The 23,232-nt window shown below is 35.3% G+C and overlaps 2 protein-coding genes across 6 annotated transcripts in view; one reads left to right on the plus strand and one right to left on the minus strand.

The window, feature by feature from the left end:
- The window catches only part of LOC123563127 (ras-related protein Rap-2c-like), a 74,202-nt gene extending 51,516 nt beyond the window's left edge, over positions 1–22,686 (minus strand). Inside the window, exon 1 of one of the 3 annotated variants that reach the window (XM_045355727.2) lies at positions 22,537–22,686. The gene's annotated coding sequence lies outside the window, so the exon portion shown is untranslated. Of the gene's footprint in view, positions 1–9,008; positions 9,134–22,104; positions 22,126–22,536 lie in introns of those variants that run through there. The other 2 variants (XM_053529214.1, XM_045355730.2) reach the window with 2 other exon arrangements.
- LOC123545236 (uncharacterized) lies at positions 1,601–8,398 on the plus strand. Of its 3 annotated transcripts, none has more exons than XM_045331585.2 (3): positions 1,601–2,516; positions 5,253–5,309; positions 7,277–8,398. In XM_045331585.2, the coding sequence occupies exons 1-3, from the start codon at positions 2,021–2,023 to the stop codon at positions 7,321–7,323; spliced, it is 600 nt and encodes a 199-aa protein (XP_045187520.2). In that variant the 5' UTR covers positions 1,601–2,020; the 3' UTR covers positions 7,324–8,398. The 3 variants fall into 3 exon arrangements, with proteins under 3 accessions (XP_045187520.2, XP_053385160.1, XP_053385171.1); XM_053529185.1 differs by lacking the exon at positions 7,277–8,398 and adding an exon at positions 6,251–7,221; XM_053529196.1 differs by lacking the exon at positions 5,253–5,309 and having other exon boundaries at positions 1,605–2,516.
- Positions 22,687–23,232: the final 546 nt, after the last annotated feature.

Below are 23,232 nucleotides of genomic sequence, written 5' to 3' on the forward strand. Positions count from 1 at the left end.
GAACCCAATAACTTCAAATTAGGCGCATTTCACCTTAAACGCTGTCAGCAGGGACCTATACTGCCGAATGGCTAAGGCTGCTGACTTAAATCACATGTCCTCAACACAGTGGGTTCAAACCCTATTAAGGTCGTCATGTGAAGAAGTCTTCCATTCGCATAAGTAAGGTCGGTGGATTCTGCCCACTTGCCAGCCAACGCCCGAAATAATGCCCAGAAGGCATCCAGGTTTTTTTCTCTCCATTGCTTAAGACGCGAAAATCAAAATCTGTGCTGGTGTATTTAAAAGAATGAAATTTGAGTAGGTGTGGCTTAACCAATAATACAACTTAATTTCTAATTACTACTAAATTATTCACTTGTCTGTGGATTACCCTTTCCTATCGGTATTAAATAGTCAAGATATTGGTGTAATGATAAGTGCCTCTTTTAACCAGTGGCATGACTGTTTGGTAAAATGATTTAAAAGTGCAACAGATCGTGGGGAACAATATATATAAAAAATGTCTGAGAATACCATCGAAACAAAAATATCTATATATCCGTTAAGACGGAAGAAATAAGAGGCTTACCCAAACACAAGGTCCGTAAACTATTGATTAAACGCATTGTAGCATTATACACAATCGCATGTATATATATAACAGACATAACATATGAACGATCACAATAATTGGGAAAGAATGATGTTTGTTTACAAAAATTATTATCTTTTCATGATTCCGCCACCGCAGAAAATATATCTTCTCAATACATAAGGATACCTTCCTTATTAGTAAGTAATTGATACTTATACTCGGCAGGAAAGCTATATAAGAGATATCTCATGAGTTCATTTATCCACATCTTTGTCTTACGTGACGTATTTTCTCCTGCAAGCGCATAATTCATTTTTTTTTTCAGATAATCAACAACTGACAGTAGGCGATTTAAAAATGTCCGCCTCCAACGATAGTAGAGATTAAATGAACAGACATTTGATTGAGTAGAAAGTTATTTTTAGAATTTCATGTTATTAATACTTTCCATTCGTCTCTATAAACAGACGTTGTTATGACGATAAATAATTTTACCACAAGATTATTCAGATAACTATTTCATGGCGTAATTTCAGTACATTTTCAGCATCGGTCATTTAACTGGTTGAAATATTCCGTATTACAATATTTTATCGCCCTCTAGTTGTATAAAATAAGGGATGAATACCACCGTCATGTGTGTTTACTCAAAACATAATATTAACCTTTACCCTGCTAAATTTCTAAAATGGAGTTGTCCATCATTCAATTTGGACAGTACCACTTATTATTCAAGGGGGTGTCCACTTAAAATTTACTGTCTGAACAGCGAACAGTGCAGACCTTTATCAAACTGCACGAATGTGCAGACTGACCCTGGTCTGCACTGGTCGCAATCGCAGAATCACTTGCCACGAGCAGGCTAAAGGTTTTAAATAAATATATTTTTAATAGTTGATGCACGTATATGTTTTTCCCAAAAAATGTTTACGAGACTCACCATGCGGAATGTAAAGTGAATATCCCCGAAAATGCGCTCTATCGAAGTAGCACACAATAACATTTCAACGAATATTTATTACATTTTATCAACAATAAAATTATTTAATTATTAGAATGAAACGCTCTTTTCTATTGGTCCTTGTTTTCACATGACATCATGCTGGTGATTTCCTTAACTCTTTTCTGATTGGTTAGTTTTGTACTTGTTTACAAATTACTACGCACTATAGTTACGAACTTTTTTCTCACCAAATATCTTCACAGTTGTCGACACGTCGTTGTAGCAGTCGGTTCTTGAAATTGTTATATTCACCGAGGGTCTTTACTGTGGCCCGCCATTAGAAAATAGTTTATAAAAAGTTTGGAGATTATTTACATCAATCATGTAAAAGAAGTGCAAGAGGTTTCATACAGGATTATTTGGACAATTAGACGGTGTATACATGTGTTTGTGTGGCTGTTTGCCTTCTGTGAACTTTATTTTATACTTTGTACGGAAGCATGGCGGAGAATAGACGTTCTGAGAGACCAAAAGCTGATATGAACTACAGACATTTACACGAATATGGTAAAGGGTCTCCGTTGAAAATTGTAGAACTCCCATCGGAGCCCCAGGAAGATGTCATCGAACGCTCGCTAGATGAAAATTATCCTGCGTCTGGTGACCATGAGCAAAGCGATATTTCCGGTACTGTTTCATTTTCACTTTTGGCAGAAGAAGAAGAAAAAGTAAGGCTTCAAAAAAGGTTAGCACTCCTCAAAGAGAAGGAGAAACAATTACAAAAACACAAGGAGATTGAAGACTTACGACGGGAGGTCGAAGAGAAGGAAAAATCCGTGTCAAAACTAGAGAAACATTTGAGCCCCGGTAGAAGTCGGGCTTCGACTAGTACGACTACGAGTGACGATATACAGACTGAGCAGGAGAAAAAGACGAAACATAAAAGAGGCCATACGTCGTCCGAAACAAAGAAACAGAGTTACACAAAAGACAAAGGTAGGGAACATTTCACTATAGACACTTTGAGAAATATCCCGGGTCTTAAAAAACGAGCCAAAAAGGAACTCAAAAAATTAGGAGTGATAGACAATGACTCTGACAGTAGTTCTGAATCTTCCACAGATGATTCAGATACTGACTCCAGTTCTAGTTCTAGTGATTCAAGTAGTACTTCATCTCATTCTAGTTCTGATAATGCAAAGAAAAAGCAGAAGAAAAAGAGTAAAAAGAAAAAATCTGGAATCAAATCAAAGTCGTCAGATTCTGTTAAGAATAAACAACAGTATCCACAAGCTCACTTACGATTTAATTTTGTTAGTCGTAGCATTGAATTTAATAAGTTAGAAATGAATTTATTTGTAGCCGGTGAATTAGAAATAATTTCTAGTGCAAAAATTTCAAAAAAAGAAAGAAATGGTAGATTAGAATTTTTAAAGCGTCTCATGTATTTGAGCAGTGCCTATGAGTTTTCAGTTATCAGAACTTTGTATGCTGCGGTCTTAAGGGAAATAGAACTGGGTCATAAAAAATGGGATAGTGAATTTCATTACGTAGAAAATGCTGTTTTGTCAAGATATAGGACTAAATTTAGATCTACAGATTCTTCAAGTTCAAGTAAGGTCAAGACTTCAGTAGGCAGTAGTTCTGATACTGAAAATTTATGGTTCTGCTCCAAATTTCAAAGGAATAAATGTGATCACAAAATGTCGCATATGTTAACTCATAAAGGGAAAATGAGACTTGCTAAACATATTTGTGCAACCTGCTGGCAGACAGATCATAAAGAGCTGAACCATCCAGAATGTTCTTCGGCCTGTCCACATTCCTCTGCCTGACATGCGCACTCACCTAAACCTATTGACAGCATAGTAGACACTTTTCTTCCTAAATATTGGTCACGAGCCCTAGAAAAAGGAGCCTTTAATTTTAAGAACAATTCAGATAGTAAAACTTGCTTCACAAAACACCATCATCGTTGCAAAATTTGTAAGCAGTTAAAAAATTCATTGGTGTATGACACACTAGAAAAATTAGAAATACATAAAATAGTTCAAGATTCTGGAAAATATAATTTTGAAAAATGTAAAATTCCTGTCAACACTAAAGTTAACACAGATTACATGAAACGCATGTTATATGATTATAAAGATAAATCAGTTTGTGATTTACTGAAATACGGCTTTCCAATAGGTTTATTTGGGCCCCAAGTCTCAGTCTGACCAAATTAAAGTTAAAAATCATAAAGGAGCCAGAGAATTCCAGAACAGATGATAAAGTATTTGGTTAAAGAAGCTTCTCATAAAGCCATCATAGGTCCTTTAAAGAAAACCCTTTTGAAGAAGACATTCATATTTCTCCACTCAACACAGTACCAAAGTCAGATCCTTCTCAACGTAGAGTGATTTTAGATCTTAGTTTCCCAAAGGATGGTTCAGCTATTAATGATTATATAAGTAAAGATAGTTATTTGAATGAGGAAGTTCAACTTATATTCCCTAAAATAGATGATTTCATTTCCTTAATCAAAAATAAAGGTCAAGGTTGTCTCATGTACAAGCTAGATTTAAAAAGGGCTTACAGACAAATTAGTATATGTCCATCAAATTACAATTTAGTAGCATTTTCATGGAAAAATCACATATTTTGTGATACTGTACTTTCAATGGGTTTGAGATCAGCAGCACATATATGTCAAAGGGTAACTAATGCCTTTGCTTATATGATGTTTAGGTTGGGATTCGCAGTTTTAAATTATTTGGATGATTTTGCAGGTGCAGAGAGAAAGGTTATTGCTCCAATAGCATTCTCAGTTTTAAGGCAAATATTCCTAAATAGTGGTATAGAAGAGGCTTTAGATAAAGCCTGTACACCATCTACAATCATGGTTTTTTTTAGGTATCTTGTTCAACAGTGAGGATATGATTATGCAGGTCACTCCTGAGAAATTAGTTGAAATTAAAATTATGATTAAAGAATGGTTACACAAGAAAAGTTCTACATTAAAAGAGATACAGAAGCTATTAGGGAAGTTAAATTTTGTAGGGGCTTGTGTACGCTCAAGTAGGATATTTATTAACAGAATTTTGAATTGGCTTAGAGAATGTTATCAGCTAAAGGGTAAATATTTCCCAATACCACAGGAGGTTAAAAAAGATCTAGTATGGTGGGAGAAATTTCTTCCCCTATATAATGGCATCTCTTTAATTGATTATGGAGAGTGGTCAAAGGCTGACGAGGTTTTTTCTTCAGATAGTTGTCTTTCCAGTTGTGGTGGTGTTTTTGGCTCTCATTTTTTTCATTGTGAGTATCCCAAATTCATATTAGAATTGGGAATACATATCAGTGGACTAGAACTGTTAGCAGTAATAGTGTGTTTAAAAACTATGGTGTTCGAATTTGAAAGGTAAAAAAGTAGTCATTTTTTGTGATAATATGGCAGCTTGCATAGTTGTAAATACAGGCAAAGCAAAGTGTCAATTTTTGCAAAGATGCTTACGGGAAATTTGTTTCTTAGCTTCTATAAACGAATTTCAGTTGAAAGCATGTCACATTGAAGGTACGAAAAACCGTTTATCAGATTGTTTGTCTAGGTGGCATTTAGATCAGTCCTTCAAGACGAATTCTACAAACTAACAGTTCATTCAGGGCCTTTAAGTGAAACAAAGGTTAATGAGGACAGTTTCAGATTTTCCCATGATTGGTAACATAGGAGCTGTTTCATTTTGTTTTCAGAGTTACAGTCATTGAGAAAGGACTTGAAAATGACTACAGCTTCAGCCTTTGCTCAAGGTACTAATAAGAATTTGAGAATTCAGTGGGAGACCTTTTTAATTTTTTGTTTGTTTTTTAATCTTACGTTCTTGCCGGCATCTACTGTCACTTTACAGTTATATGCACAGTTTTTAAGTAGAACTTTTAAATCAGTTGACAGCATACGCAATTATATTGCTGGAGTAAAGACTTTACATTTCATATTAGGAATGGAGATATCACATGTAAATACGTATTTACTAAATCTATCTTTAAAAGGCTTGACTAGATTAAAGCAACATACTGTTAAACGTGCAAAACCAGTCACCATTAAAATATTGACAGATATATATGGTATTTTTAATTTTAGTGAGCCAGCAGATACAGTGTATTGGTGTTTGTTTTTATTTGCATTTTTTCTGGTAGCTAGGAAATCTAATTTAGTACCTACTTCAAAACAAGACTTAATCAGTGGGCATTTTTTACATAAAGATAGCATTGAAGTTTTTGATGATCATTTACTTGTACATTTCAACTGGTCAAAAACAATTCAGTTTGGAGAAAGAAAGGTCATATCTCCTTTATTGAAGTTGCCTTCAGTGTTATGTCCAGTTACAGCTTACAACAATTTAAAACATTTACATTTGGAGAATAAGTGGGGAGCTGTTTTTTCATTACCAGGTGGTAAATGTATCACTTACCGTCTTTTCCAACAGAAGTTTAGGGAATGTATAACCAAAATTGATTTAGACTCTTCCCAGTTTTCCACTCATTCTTTTCGTAGAGGATTTGCGACATTAGCCTTTCAACGTAATGTGTTACCAGAACATATTCAATTATTAGGGATTGGAAATCTGATGCCTATAAATGCTATTTGGAATTATCATGGGAAGAAAAATTGTCCATACTCAAGAATATGTTTTCCATGTAATTTCAAATTCTGGAATGGAATTCATAGCTTGTTCCCTTTCTTTTTACAGGTTTACAAGTTATAATCCTATCTGATTCCATTGCCAAGCATGTGACAGGAATTCGCCATGCCAGTGTTAAGGCTTTTCCAGGGATAGGGATTACTCGCCTCACTGCCAGAATTAATAATGATTTATCATTAATTTCTACACCTTTCACCATAATACATGTTGGTACAAATGATATTTTAAATTATTCAGAAGGTCAGATAATGAGCGCATACAATGATTTGATCTCCTCTGTCCGTAATAACTCCAACACATATTTGGTACTTTCCAGTATTCTACCCAGGCCTTTAGATTATGATACAACTGGTCAGAAAGTGAAAGCAATTAACACTCAGTTAAAGGCATTATGTGCTGAAAGGCATTGTCAGTTTATTTCATCCTTTCGCCCTTTTTTCAAATTTGGTCAACCAGTCAGAGCTTTATTTGCAATTAGGGATGGTTTACACTTAAACTTAGAAGGCACACGTCGTCTTAGGCTTTTTTTCATCAATACAGTGGCTCACTTAATTAAGTAAAATTCAATTTTATAAAATTTGGTGATAGTCTGCCGGCTGGTTGCTACAAATGGTATTATTTTTAGAAAATTATTTAAGTTTATATATTGTGAAGTAGTGATAAGGTATCAGTCAGTTTATATAAATATTATATAACATGATTTACATGTAAGAGTTCAACCTTTCTGAGGGTGGGTTTCCTGTATTAAAGAAATTATTCTTTCTTTTACAGTTAGGTCTTTAAAGGAGGTATGTGACTCCTGAGAAGAAATTCTGAAGTGACAGTGATATTTGATACTGTGCTAAGAATTCATTTTTTAGGGGGGGTCTTCTTAAAGGAAATAAAATTCCTTTGGAGAAAAGGGGGTCCATGTTAGGAGGTAAGTTACTCCTTATGGATCTTTCTATGTGTGGTAGTAAGTGATACCATCATAGAATTGGGTCAGTTATTTGGGTTGGTATAGTTATAACAGACAAGTTGAGTACAAATTTAAGAATTCATATAATGTGTTTTTTCACATGTATATATTTACAGATCTTGAAGTGTGTTTTGATGCCAGTATCTGTAAGTTTAGAATTTAGTTTTTGTCTTGTTGATAGACATTTTTTAAAAAAAAAAAAAAAAAAAAAAAATTCTTTTTTGCTTATGCTTTGCTTTCTTTGGGCTGGGAGTTGGCGTGTTAGATGCATTTGGTGCATCAAATGTGAATTGAAATTTGAATGAGCTGTTTCTTGAATTTACAGCTCTTTGTGTATTTTAAAATACTGCTATATGTGCTTGATTGTGGAACATAATATTTATTGTTCATTTTGTATTTGCTACAATATAAAGCGTGTCGTACATGATTATACATTAAATCATAATTACATAATTGAACCCGTCTTCTGTTTTCGGCTTAATGAGAATAATTTATTACATTTTATCAACAATAAAATTATTTAATTATTAGAATGAAACGCTCTTTTCTATTGGTCCTTGTTTTCACATGACATCATGCTAGTGATTTCCTTAACTCTTTTCTGATTGGTTAGTTTTGTACTTGTTTACAAATTACTACGCACTATAGTTACGAACTTTTTTCTCACCAAATATCTTCACAGTTGTCGACACGTCGTTGTAGCAGTCGGTTCTTGAAATTGCCACTCCCACCCACCCATATTATTTTCTTTCATTTATTTGCTTCATTATCATTTATTTTCTTCAGTAATTTTATTTGCTTCATTTGCATTTATTCGCTTCATTTTGTTACAACGCAAATTTTAGTTGCTTCATTATTTCATCTTTATTCATGTTTATTCATTATTCTTTTTTTTTCCCATTCTTTTTTTTCCCATTTGTTCAGTTTGTTTCATGATTATGTATTCTTGTTATGTAATGTGTTAAATAATAAGATAGACAGTGGATATACTCAGAACTTGCAGTGTGGCGTGTTAGATGCATTTGGTGCATCAAATGTGAATTGAAATTTGAATGAGCTGTTTCTTGAATTTACAGCTCTTTGTGTATTTTAAAATACTGCTATATGTGCTTGATTGTGGAACATAATATTTATTGTTCATTTTGTATTTGCTACAATATAAAGCGTGTCGTACATGATTATACATTAAATCATAATTACATAATTGAACCCGTCTTCTGTTTTCGGCTTAATGAGAATAATTTTTTATTTCATTGTCCATAACATACGGTAATTTACCCGCGATATGTATGGTAATTGTTGTTATAAAGGTTTACATCTGTTTGAGATAAATCCTTTTACAGTAACAAAAAATAAGCTAAAATAAGAATTCTCTTAACGTCAGCCCTTAGGCCATTGTGACTTACATATAATCATTTACTATCCAAAGGCAACTCCACTCTGTGGTTTCAATGGTCTAGGCAATTTAGTATTCCCCAGACATAGATCGGCTGTCGCAGTGGAAAAATAGTGTATTAGGCATCACCTACTACACAAAAGTTGACATCCATAGACTGAAGTATCTGCTGATCGGAAACAAGACTGTAATCATAGAACTTCGTATCCTTAAACTACAGGAGAGACTACAGGCAACGGGCAGTCATTCTGTATAGTTTCACCACTGTATACGTAAAAGCATTTGGAAACCAAATGCTCTATACCGACGTAAGGACCAAATATCAACGGACTTGGCGAACTTCTCCTTTTCGAATTGCGACATAAAACAATATTAACGTATAAAAAAATGAGCAAGGAAAATAGTATAAGGCTAAAATGGTAAGTTTTATGTAAAATTAAATAAGAATTTACCTTTAGTCCTATAAGTTTATTCCAGATATGTGCAAGTTAAAGTTTACATCAGACACACAATTGATGATAAAATTATGTAACTCTAAGTGAAGTTGTTATTTGATACGTATCATTACGATTTGAATGCAATTTTATGCATATTCAATAGGCGTATCAATTGTATTTACACTGAAACGCCTGAAGGCACATTCATGTCGGTCAAGTGTCAATTAGACAGTACCTTTGTTACAATACATCATTTCCTTTTAGCTAGCGTATCGGTCTAAGTTATCAAACTGCTCCTAAGCTCTCGCCGCGTGCACGTCGCGGAGCAGGCATGCGGCTCTACCGGAAGTGATCATAATTATATTGAGGACAGCCGGTAGAGTCACAACAAAGGGCGAGGGCTGTGGCCCTAAGAAGGATCGTTTACCACCTCAGCTTTGTATTGTCATCTTCCACGAACGCTGAGATTGGTACTCCGCAAGGACTACGAAGGACAGCATGACAAGACGCCCGCTGACGCTTTAATATGATGGACAGTGAAGGCGCAAATATTCTCGCTCATATGGGACTCCCGGCAGCAAGTATAAATAAAACTACAACCAACCAAAAAGTTATCAACAGATTGCATTTGTTGACAACTATAACAATTAAAATACAAAACATGCAAAGGGCGATTATTATAATAAGTTAACCGTGACAAAACATTTTATTTGGGCTACCTATAAAGTGAAACCAGTCACTGCGCATGTTAACAGTTGATATGTGGTTGACCAGACAGATATAAACATGAAAATGTACTTTTACTTCAGGATTTGTGTAAAATGTATATGCTACGATGGCTGTTCAAAAATAACGTAGACTTTTGCTGTCAAATGTCGCATATTGTGTAAATAGCAATGTGAAATTTATATCTTTGTAATGCGCAATCTTTCTGTTACTTGGTCATATATTTTTTGTAGCATTTTTGCTGATAGGCGAAGCGCGTCGAACGTTTTTATTACCATAGCTACGCATAACAGGCGCAGTCGCTTTTTGATCTGTTGTGATTTGAATTCGATCGTTTATGTTCTCGCTAACACTAAACTTGTTTGTCTAAAATAAGTCAAAATGCAGCAACACGTCAGGGCGACATGCACCTAGAGTATGGCGTCATTCCGACGCGAGAGGCGGAAGAAAACAACGTTTAAACTTAGTATTACTGTTAATAATAATAGTAATGTCGTCATCGACTCGCATAGATAATAAAACAGTTGCTTATTTATGGAGATTTTTTTTTTGCGAACAGCAACTGAGATTCATAAACTTATGAAGCAGATGCCACAACAATGTTCAGTCATCTGTGTCTTTATCCTCAAGTGGTACAAACGATTCTCAGATGGTCCAGAATTGCTTAAAACTGCAAAGATGGATGGAGAAAACGGAAAATCTGCGAATGGACGTTAACGCCAATATATGACGCCGTAGATAAAGACCAGTTACTCACGTTGAGTACCCTGTCCGAGATGCGTGCCAAAAGTGTTCATATATTTTTAGTATTCTAACCAAACAGATTATTATGACTTAAGTATTAGTCATTAAAATTTATAGAAGAAATTTACAAATATAAAATAATGCAAACTTAATGAAAACATCACAATTAAGGCACGACCTCGTTAACGTCGTTGAAATATGATCGCTGTGCGCTGGGTCCGTGTAAGTAACTGTATTCAAGGAGGTGTAACTCCTGATTGCATGGTCATAATTATATATTTTTGCAGTGCAATTAGTAGAAAGATTGCAAATTATGATGGTATATTTCTTGTTTTGCTTCATTAAAGTATATAAAAGTTAGAGAAAAAGTCTTTGTTATTTTTGAATAGTCCTCATACGTAGTTTATTTATTAATTTTGTTGGGTTTAACTTCGCACTGACATAACCATACGACTTTCCAGCTTTGATGGTAGAGAAACACCCCAGGTGCCCTTCCATGCATTATTTCATCACGTGCGGGCAACTGGGTATAGATACCACCGACCGTGCGTAAGACAGCTCAAAAATGTTATATTGCATGCCACAGTAAATAAATTTCGCTTTCTTACTATAATTTCAATCCAACCAAATATGGTGCTGCGTTTCAGACCGGCCATAACTATGGACCAGCGACTTATAGTCTTTGTAAGCATGAGAACCGTTGTAAGCATCTTGATATGCGCAGGTTAAAATGAGGGTATTAAAAGTTTCCAACTATCATGATTTCAACAAGTCTCCGTGCTGTAAATCAGTGTTCCTCCATAGAGTGATTTTCTAACATTTATATTTGTGGGTTCGAATCGCTACGTCACCTTTTCGTGTGTTATTTATTTATGTTTCAGGATTTTCTTGAGGCATTCTTTTAAAAATAATTTTGCGTTTTTTTTTTTCATATAAACCGTGGCACAGAGATGTTTTTATACTAATACGTGCGCGCGTAACAATTAATACATGCGAATGCATTGGTATAGAAAACATGAGTTCACATATCAGTACGTTCGCACGTACCAGTATAAAACACGTGCGCAGATTAATAGAGATCTTACGTGTATCCGATATAACTATATGTGCGCATGTAACAAGTTAAACGTGCGCAAATATTTTTATACCAATACTAGTATGTGCGCAGATGTTATCTAAACTAACACGTATGCACGTATTAGTTCTTACGTGCGCACGTGCTATAGTTTGAAGCATCTTCGCACGTATTAACTAGGTATTATACCTTAAAATTTGTATGTGTGCATGCAAAACCGGAAGCTAACATGGCGATTTACGACAACGTTTACGACAAACTTTAAATTCGTTTGTATAATTATTATTTTGAAAAATTCATTAACCTGTCTCTCATCTGATGCTTAATGGTTTAATAATGCCGAAATAATGAGTAAATTAGATCTAGATCTACCAAAAAACGCTACAAAACATTGTTGTCTTAAAATGACGTCATCGACATTATGACCTCACGTGTAAGTTACCGCTTTTATCTTAAAAGTACGTAATTCTGAGCATTTTTTTATTTGGACTACTTTTAAACAGCCATTATTTGCCAAAATATTTGTTATTAGTCTTTTGTTCTGAATGATACGGAATTCCATAAACAACAGCCTGCTGCCAGCTGTCAACTGCTACCTACCAACTGCTACAGAATTTCATAAACGACAGCCTACTGCCAGCTGTCAACTGTCAGATGCCAAGTGCTAGCTATAAACTGCCTGCTGCCAGCTGTCCCCCGCTACCTGCCAACTGCAACTACTTTATAATGTCTCATTGTCGCGCTAGGTTTTGGCAAAACATTGCAGTCATTCAGTGTTTTTTGTTCATTGCTGAGTGCAGTGTCGTGTGTCGCGTTGAGTTGTCGTGTGTCGCCCTAAGAACGCGACACACGACATTCAACGCGACGCACGACAATATACAACGAAAGTCGACATTATATCACGTAAATGTCGTAGAATTGTCGACTGTCGACTTAAATTGCTTTACCACGACACACGACATTCAATGCGACACACAACAGTCTATCGCGCAAATATCGCAGAATTATCGCATGTCGAGGTTAATTAGGTCAAAATGTTGTTAATACTTTAAAAAAAAAATGGTAATTTTAAATCAAATATTATGACAAAAGTACTAACGGTATCTTAAAAACATTTACATGTATTTGTAGAACTATTCAAGAACTATTTCATAAAGGTATAGCACAAGACTCAAACTCGACCCTAAGAGTCGTACGGGCTCGAACATGGGTGCCATTTCAAAAAGCAAAAAAAAAAAAAAAAAAAAAAAAAAATGCACGACAATACACCTTACTTTTCTAAAAAAATATTTAACATCAACTAAGTCTCTGAAGCAAAATGCTTTGGTGTATATCAATTATTTCTATGGAAATAAAAAGCTTTAGGTAAGTTTTGGCCGTCTGTACGATCTGCAGACTTGCTACAGGGACCGTATAACGCTAATTTTGGTCGCATTTTTTATCGGAAAATTCATCAATTTTATTTTATTATAAAAAACGTCAGGAGTAAGATATCAAACTGAAATTTCTTTTTATAAGTAGATGGAAATATTGTCTAACGAATATGAAAAAAACAAACAACAATTTTCTTCAAAATAAATACTTGTTTTGATAGAAAATGACAAAATCTGAAAGTCTGTGACAAAAAAAATCTGTTCGTCCGCCTGTACGCAATTTAGAATAAAAGCTGTATTTCCATAGTTTTCCGTACGGAAAAAGTCCGTGTTTTTCATTAACTTCAAATAATTGTAGAATGTTGCAAACACAAGATAATGTTTATGAAATAACAATTATAAATTAAATCTAAACATTGTCTAAACAGATATGTAATTTGTATATTTCTATACGGTTTCGTCGTGGGAACGTCTCAACATGTACCATTTTCCGTGAAAATATGCATACTTCTTCATATACATGTATTAATTAGAGGGGTGCATGGGCCTTGTCAGAGGAGTCATATCTTCATAACCTGATGTCCGATTATAATAAATGGTACATTGCTGCAAAGGGCAAGCCAGTACCTAGAGAAAACAGATCAAGTCGGGTTCAAACCCGGTCGGCTAGGGGTCAAGGTCATAGGTTTAAGTCCGGTTTTATTCTCAAGATATGAACTTTTCAGAGCAGTCAAGGCAGTCCTGGAAACTCAAGCACTATCTTCACTGAGTCCAACGACACCATTTGAGCAATTCTCACGAATCCCCGGGTCGGGCCAGCTTAGTCTTGGGGTGTAGAGACTCGAACAAGGGTCAAAATCTAACATAGTGTCATTATCAACTGAAATTCAGTTTAAATTACAATACCGTACCTCCATGTATTACCTCCCCTGACACCTATGGCTTACCTAGGTGTTCGAACATGGTCTATCAGTAGCGAGAACCCGTACCTAGTCGACCACAAATTTAAAGTAACACAAGTTTCGGTCAAAAGGGATCCAACTGGGTCGAAAACCTTCCAGACATGGTAAAAAAAGCTGTTTCGAACCCTACCTTGTAGCCGTATATGGCCTGCCCTGACCTCTAGGGCTACCCCAGGTACTTTAACATGGTCTCAATCAATAGCCAGGACTCCCACCTACATGAAAATGTAAGATATTGGTACAGATGTACAAGTCAAAATAAACATTAAAAGTTAGACCAGTATTCACGTACATTAGTTAGAATAGGGACCTATATGGTGGTATACATTTAACAGCCCGGGACCGCAGTAAATAGTAGGTAAGTGCAAGAGGCCACAATAGGTAATACCAGTAGGTTAGATAGCCAGTACACAACCAGACGAACCCAGGAACATATACATTGATATACATATAAACAAACAGGTAATCTGTTAGATCATAATTTATAACGAAACATCGCAACACAAGCGTCGTGTACGCAACAACAACAACAACAAAAAAAACGCGCATAGTACCTTCGTTTTTTATTTAATATTATCGTTTGAAAAGTTTGAATTTCGTAACGGTAACAATAAGATATTGACAGAAACGTAGGCAAAAATCTATAAAAAACGGTCGATTTTTCATAAAATTATCTGTAAAATTTCAAACAGCGCGATCTTAAATTGTACTTTAGTATAATAGTAAACAAAATGCACATACTACGGGCATAACACTTAAAATACAACAGAATAGAAAATAACGAAGAAAAAAAAACGGCAGCAATTTAAACGCATTGTGGTGTACGTGACATCGCGAACGTAAATAATGTACTAGTATGCGTTTTTTAAGTAAACAAGCAAATTCGATATTTGGTATTCCCCGTGTTGAGGAATGGCAAAGATTTATATCCGGCAAAAAGTTAAGGATGTTACTAAGAAGAAAATATTTCATACAGTACAAATAACTACGATTTAGGGTACATCCAGGCACCGACCTGAAATTGATTACAGGTCTCAAAATTCAAATTTCGCCGGGCCTACGATTGATTAGTTTGGCTGGAAACGGCTATAACTACGCTGCGCAGCGTATATAAAACAAAACAAAGGACCTTATGGTTCTGTATTCAATCTGAATACCGAGCAATGGTGTGTGCAGAGAATACCATAATCTGCCTATCAAAAACCGGAAATGATCTCATTCTTTTTCGTTGCAAGTGACAGAAAACGAGGATTTATTATAATTCCTTTATCTCTAGAAAAACACGACCGCGAATACGATGAATTTATTATTACCAGTAAGTTGCAATTTATGAGCTTCATTAAAATCGTGTTTTTTTACGGATTGAAAACTTAAGTTTTTCTTTCGTGAGAAAAATAGACATGAACTACACTCATAAATCTTTGAATTCGTTTTTCTTTTTTTGTAAATAAAGGTCACTAACGGAAATCGCTGTTGAAATGTCATACTCAGTGTGTCTCCAACCCATGTGAGAGCTGTTTATATAATATATATTTACAATAAATCTAATAACTAACTTTACGACAATTTATATCATAGCTTTTCCTCGGCAATTACAACATACTACGGTGATACAGTACATAACAGCACATGTATTGATTACCGGACCTCTTGACTCCAGGTGGCTAGCCACTTCCTGTTTTTTTCTTGTGGGGAAGTTGGCAGTTACTTGCGGAGAACAAGTTTGTACTGGTACAGAATCCAGGAACACTGGTTAGGTTAATTGCCCGCCGTTACATGACTGAAATACTGTTGAAAAACGGCGTTAAACCCAAAACAAAAACAAAAAAAAACAAAAAAAACTTCCTTTTTTAAAATTATGCCTGATTTTGTTAATTAGTCGGTAACACCGCCAGGATACTGTACATTTTTGCATAAAATTGAGTTTACTAATCTGTTTAAGTTTTAACCGTTTTGTGTGTGTGTGTGTGTGTGTGTGCGTGTGCGTGTGTGTGTGTGCGTGTGTGTGTGTGTGTGTGTGTGTGTTCGGGTTTAATTTAACCGTTTTAGGTTCGTAAAATTCATCCCTCTCTCGCAGTAGACTTTTGACTATTACTTCGATTTCAGCTGCTAGTTTTTTCATAATAAAACATTTCGTCAGGACGTCACAATTGCGCATTTATATATACATACATATGTTTTACCTGTACAAGGAATATTACTCAACTGTATATAATCAATGCATAACGAATAAATTATAATACTGGAAAATCTTGTTAATCTTGAGTATATGCAGAAATTAGAAGCCAGTAATTCATGTATGTAAGACAAATCATATTTTAACATATTTTACAACTTAATATGAAATAATACTCTATTTTTGTTTGTATGGCAACCGAAATTCCAAAACACCAATGCACCTGAGAAGATAGAGGTTTATAAAACGCCTGTGATGAAACTAAAAATACACAATTAAGTTATTTTTCAGTCAAATAATTTTATTAAAATGTCTGTCAATATATAAATGTACGATGTCGCAAAAAATGCCATGAAATGTACACGCTATGCACGATTCTTAATCCGATCGGTAACATACTTGAAGGCATTATAAGTCTTAAAATCATGAAAATGATTTCTTCACATTTTCGAATCTGAAAGGCAAATGAATGTTGCTCAGGAATATTTTGTTTTAGTTTTTTGTCACTAATACAGGTCTACTTATGTAAAGGCCCACATATATATGAGTAACTACAATTTACTACACGGTCTGAGGCTTTTTGTTTACGCTCATGTTGTTATTGTATACGCCACCACAGAGAGCTTGTAATGTTAGAACTCCATGGGTATTTCCTTATTAAGAAACTGATTCTATTTATGTTAAGTCTGCGGTATCTTACACACTATTATTGCATGGCTGTCTATATTAGGATACTACTATAACGTAACCTTTAGTGAGCGCTTTAACTGAATTATCGTTGTAAAGGCAATTATTATGCCCCCGAAGGGAGGCATATTAGTTTTCAGCTGTCCGTCCGTTCGTTAGTTCGTTAGTTAGTTCGTTCGTCACAACGTTAATTTTTTTGCATGAAGGCACTTTACTCGCGAACCACTGAGCCAGGACCTTCAAACATCGCCTGCTGATAGTACTTATTGAGTACACGACCCCTACTGACTTTGGAGTCACCAGGTCAAAGGTCAAGGTCACAGGGGCCAATGTTAACTTTTTGCATGAAGGCACTTTACTCGCGAATCACTGCATCCAGGACCTTCAAACTTCACTTGCTGATAGTACTTAGTGAATACACTACCTCTACTGACTTTGGGATCACCAGGTCAAAGGTCAAGGTCACGGGGGACAATGTTAACTTTTTGCATGAAGGCACTTTACTCCCGAACCACTGCACTCAGGACCTTCAAACTTCACATGCTGATAGTACTTATTAAGTACACGACCCCTACTGACTTTGGGGTCACCAGGTCAAAGGTCAAGGTCACAGGGGCCAATGTTAACTTTTTGCATGAAGGCACTTTACTCGCGAACCACTGCACCCAGGACCTTCAAACTTCACTTGCTGATAGTACTTATTGAGTACACGACCCCTATCGACTTTGGGGTCACCAGGTCAAAGGTCAAGGTCACCAGGTCAAAGGTCAAGGCGCTGCGGTGGCATTTGTCACCATTAGTGACAGCTTTTGTTTTCTTTCTTAATTCCAAAAACTGCGCATTATCTACTTCAGTATTCTATAATACCAAGAGTGTCAAACAGTCACAAAAGTATGTTACATTTTTCACAATTTTTGCTAATGCAAGGGCGATGTTTCCAGAAAGATAAATTATGTCTTATTTGGCTGCTTATCAAACTTGGCCAAATATTATGTCCATAAACATTATTACTAAGTTTTGTTAAAACTGGATAAGAACTACGGACACGGTCAAATTTAATGAGTTTAAGTAATTCAAGAGGCACAACTCAAATGAACTCACACTGGATACGAACTGCTCAAGCGTTTTATATTTTGAGGAATTTAAGCACCCATAACTCCAGAGAGACTAATATAATCCAGATAGTTATTAAACTTGGCTAAAATATCATGTCCATTATCATTATGACCAAGTTTTAGTAAACTGCTCAAATTGCCAAGTTTCTCAAGTTGCCAATTTTCATGATTTTGGGTTATTTTAAAGAGACTTGGAGAATCAAGCTGGTTATCAAACATGGCCGAGATATTTTGTCCAATAACATTGTGGCAAAGTTTAGTGATCACTGGATAGAACTGCTCAATATTAGCGAGAGGACACTGTTTAGCTTCGCAATATTTTTTCAAAAGCCGTAACTAGATCCCTGCAAGAAAGATCCTGCTGGTTAACAAACTTGGCCGAGATACTATGTCCATAAGCATTGTGTCTGTGGCTGATGAATACTGGATGAAAACTACTGAAGTTAGAGAGCTGAAAACTGTCAGTTGCCGTTATTTGAGTACTTCAACTGGTCATAAATTCAGAACCACCCGGACAATATGGTTGTATTTTGCACAAAGCTGACATACTAGTATTAATATGACCTTAACCATTGTGACCCAGTTTGGCTTCATTGGATAAGAAATGCCGTACTTTTTTTGTAGGGTGGGGGAGGTGGGGGGGAGGGGGTTAGATACGATGAAAATCGAAAAGCGTCTGTAACGCTTTACTCAAGGTAAACTGTCTCGATTATAAATATCTATATTTTGAAGTTATAATTCACTTTTCCGCTATAGCGCTATTGGTTACGACTACGAGAAAATGTCTTTATTGCCGCGGTGGTCCTGGGTTTGATTTCCGACGAGGTCATCATCTTTTGTTGATTTTGATTTGGTCAGTACCTTTAAATACCTATTTAAAACACGCTGAAGAATGGGAATAACATTTTTAAACAAATACCAGATTATCATTCCAAATCACCAATTTGAAGAAATTACAATAATTATTATGTATATCAGATAATAAACATGTACGTCGATCTAATTCCGTCTTTGTCAAATAAAATGAAAGGTGTTATCTTAAATTACATGTTTGAATAAAAAAAAATTAATTCACACATATTTTTTCCCTTAAAAGATATAATCAATAGGTTAAATACATTTAACAGTTACGCTGAGTAATTGGAATAACTTTCCCGGCTCTCAATTTTGGAACAAAAACCCGATTATCATTCAAAATCACCAGTTTGAAGAAATAACAATGTTATATATGCTGCAAATAGCTTCGGGCAAAGTATAAATTCCACTGGTTAAAAAAAGTTTCATTCCCTGTCGTTACAATACCCCTAATTAACAATACCAGCGTAAAGTCAAGATTATAAAGATAAGAGAGATTAACAAAAATCGATACTCGCGTTAAGATGATATAAAGGTCAACAATCAAATTTAAACAATTTGGCTTAATAATCAAGGGACAAAACTCTTCAAAACACGGTCTCATTTCTGGACATGATTCCGTAATTTATCCGGATGGTTAGCGAACATGGACGCAATATTATACCTATAAACATTGTGATCAGATTTGGGGAACATTGAATTTGGAGAGGGGGCGCTACCAAATCTTTGGAGAACACTAGATACGAACTGGTCAAGTTAGGGAGAGTTTTAAATTGTTTGAGGAATTTAAGCGCCATAGCTCTAGAGATGTTTAAAGGATCCACTTGGTTATCGAATTTGGTCGAGATATTATGTCAAAAGTACATAAATACTGAGATCAGTTGTGGTGAATATTAGACAATTACTACTCAAGCTTGCGAGTGGACAACTCATGAACGTCTTATTGACAATAGATCTTCAATTCAGTCAAGTAATCAGTGACGGATATTCAAACAGACAATACTTCAAATCTTTATTGCTGCTTTGTTTTGCTGGGTTTTAAATTACGACGACACAATCCAGGTAGCATTGCGACTTTTCAAATTTAACGGTGAAATAACAGACCTATGTACCTTTGATAGCACCATTTCAGGCATGGCTGAGCAACTGATAGAACCCCATTTCTTTAAAGTCCGTACAGGACGACACGCGCAGGATTTGCCAATTTGCATATTTAATGTCAGTTTAAAGCTTTGAAATTTAAAAGCATGCTATTTCTGTGGAAATTACTTTGAACATTTTTCTGCTTATGATAATTCTCAGTCCTAGCACGACGACACAACTGCGCAAAGTTTGATATGAAATATGAGCTAAGCAGGCGGGATTAAATAACACAGGTTACAATATTGACCAATAAACAGAAGCAATGCATTATAAAACATAGTAGTATAATTTTGAATGAGAACATCAGTCCTGGTACGACTATAACGAATCATGTCGAATTGTTGTCTTATAGCCCATTGCAGTTTAAGAAATTACGTAAATAAGGTTATCCCGGGCACCGATGTGTGTGTGTGCGCGCGCGTGTGTGTGTGTGTGTTCGGGTTTAACGTCTTTTTCAACAATTTTTCAGTCATATTAACGACGGTGTCTACTTGTAGCAGTGAGCACAATGCCCAACTTTATAGTGCTGCCTCACTGGAATATCACGCCGTAGACACGTGCCATTATACCCCACCCAGTCACATTATACTGACACCGGGCTGACCAGTCCTAGCACTATCCTCTTAATGCTGAGCGCCAAGCGAGGAAGCTACTAGTACCATTTTTTTACGTCTTTGGTATGCCGCGGCCGGGGATCGAACCCACGACCCCCTGCACTCGAAGCGGACGCTCTACCACTAGGCTACCGAGGCGGTTTTCGGGCCCCGATGGTTGCTCTCCAAATTATCTTTATTAAGTGACTTCACACAGTGTGTAACACGACTAGTTTAGTTTCAAAAAGTACCAAGACAGACTTTATACTTCCTCTCATTGCTCATTGTAATACATCTTTAAGAAAAAAATCTTTAAATTCCCTTCAGCGGTCAGTATCAGGGAAATCTTAATACTAGAACAAGACGGAATATAATCATTCGCATTTCATTTTAGTAACATTAAATTCATGGGTTCATTAATTAAAATATCATTGAAAATACTTGAAAAATCGGAACATTTCTATGATGAATCATTGACAATTAATTTGCGGTCACATAAATTTACAATACAATATCAGTATTTTATAGTTTGATGCGTCGTGTTTTCGTGTTGTGCGGCGCCACCGCAAGCAAGCCCTTTTGTCATCGTGTCTTTGTCTAGTTGTCTTTTTGTTATGTCGTCGCACTAGTTTTATCTTGTCCTCTAGCTGGCAGGGGTGCCAAAACCCAAAAATAATTTGTCGTGCTGTGGTTTCCTTCTGGTGGTGTCTCCACCACGACAGCACAGCACAACTAAAAGAAGCCATTACAGTTACAGAGATGGCTTCTTTGCTTTTTTTCTTTTTCATTTCTTCATCATGGTCCATGTCAACAAAATCTGTATGAAGATTCTTTGCAAGCATAGACTGTAACTAACCAAAACAATAGCCGCGTCGGTTTGATTGAGTCTATTCATGAAAGTTAATAGAAAGTCTTAGTATTGTTATATTTTCAAGACCTTTTGAGATCATGGAGTCTTTTAATTTGATTGTAAAAGCATTCCGCTTAAGTCGGTCCTTAGACATGAGGGGTGGTATACATTTGATTACGTCTCAACTCCCTGTACGAAATTTTACAGCTGTAAAAGACCTGTATTTTTGTTAAAAAAAAAACAGTCATGCTTATTCCAAATTTACACCTGTAGATTTTATATAACAACATTGATTTTACAGCTGTAGATTTCAATTTACAGCTGTCAAACGACTGTAAAACAGTTCGAAATATGCAAATGAGCTACACCTGTAAAAAAAGTTACAGCTGTAAAAATGAAAAAAAGTTACAGCTGTAAAAATGCCCAAAAATTACAGTTGTAGAAATATTATAGGTGTTGAAAAAGAGGGCATTATTTTAAGGGATGAAAGTAGAGGTGCAAAAGGTTTTAGGATGAATTGCAATTCTCTAGATAAGTTAGCAATTACTATGAAAATGGCAAAAATAATGATCTAGTACGTAAGTATATGTGGTATGATTACAGTATAGCAACAGCAAAATTCAAGAGTAGGATAAGTAGAACATATGCAGATCTTGTTTATAAAACTTTCTTTGTCAGTCATGAAAACATATGACAATCTTGTAATTATTTCTTTTAAACTTATCGGCTTCCCACTTAGAGTAAATAGTTAATGTATGTACTTATACATGTCCTTTTACAACTATAATAAATAATTAAACATCTGTACTTACTCTATACCGCTTTAAATTCCAAAATTTTACAAGATGTGATGTCTGTGTGAATTTCAATTATATCCCGCCAAAATGCATTAAAGATGGCTGACAATACTCATGTTTCCCTCCAAAAAATGTTACAGCTGTAATTTTGAGACATGACCATTTTACAGCTGTAACTTTCAACAGTAAAATTTTTACAGCTGTAAATTTAGACCTTCATATTTTACACCTGAAAATTTCAACTGTATTTCTGATCATTTTTCCACTTACAGGTCTTTTACAGTTGTTATTTCAAAATACAGGTCTTTACAGACGTTTTACAGCTGTAAAACAGGTCCTTTTTTCGTACAGGTCAGTAGCCGCTATTATTTTGCTCGGGTTCTACATTTCTAAAGGACCTTCTTATATATTTAATTTAAATTCTAAAACGAATAAAAAGGCCCTTACCTTGTACATTAAACAGTTATATCCGTGGAGTTAACAAAAATAAATGCAATTTATGTGATAACACACAGATAAAGAATCAAAAAGTAAATATTTAAATCCCTTCGGTAAATAAATTTACACAGATAAACATGTCTATCACCAAAACATTAATGCGTGTGATTTAAGATTGTTTGCAGGTACTTAGTTATGCAATTAAAGTTGATTTATAATGGTGATAAAATGCTTATTAAGTGTTTGTGTAAATACATTTTGCAGATTGTTTCAAAATTATATTACTTTAGTTGAAATAAATAACTAGCTTCTTTACATTTTGTGTACTGGAAGTTTATTAGTCTAAGAGTAACTGTTACTGGTTGAAACACTTAGTTGCCTAAACGACAATGACGCTTTGTCAATCTAAATTTACAATTCGACGTAAATTCACTTTCTACATTTACATTGCAACTGGAAATTCTGTGTCTGTAGATGAAAACAATATATATACAATTTTGCGTTCAAGCGTAATTTTTGCAGCAATGATTGATCGGGTTCCGCAAAATATACGATTTCCTTCCAGTGCAGCCAATATTAGTAAGCATGGGACGGGGACTTTAAACAAAACTCAATATTGCCGAATTTTGCAGTAAATGCAGTGCCCATAAAACACATTACGTGAATCTGTATATAAAGTACCAAGGGCGCCGAAGGTGGGCTGAT

This window comes from Mercenaria mercenaria, chromosome 2 (assembly GCF_021730395.1).
Source record: "Mercenaria mercenaria strain notata chromosome 2, MADL_Memer_1, whole genome shotgun sequence".
NCBI lineage: Eukaryota > Metazoa > Mollusca > Bivalvia > Venerida > Veneridae > Mercenaria > Mercenaria mercenaria.

Coding starts and splice junctions, on each gene's coding strand:
- LOC123545236 (XM_053529185.1), top strand. CDS start 2,021: ATGGCGGAGAATAGACGTTCTGAGAGACCAAAAGCTGATATGAACTAC. Junction 2,517..5,252: donor GAGTTACACAAAAGACAAAG/GTAGGGAACATT, acceptor TTTTGTTTTCAG/AGTTACAGTCATTGAGAAAG. Junction 5,310..6,250: donor AGCTTCAGCCTTTGCTCAAG/GTACTAATAAGA, acceptor TTCTTTTTACAG/GTTTACAAGTTATAATCCTA.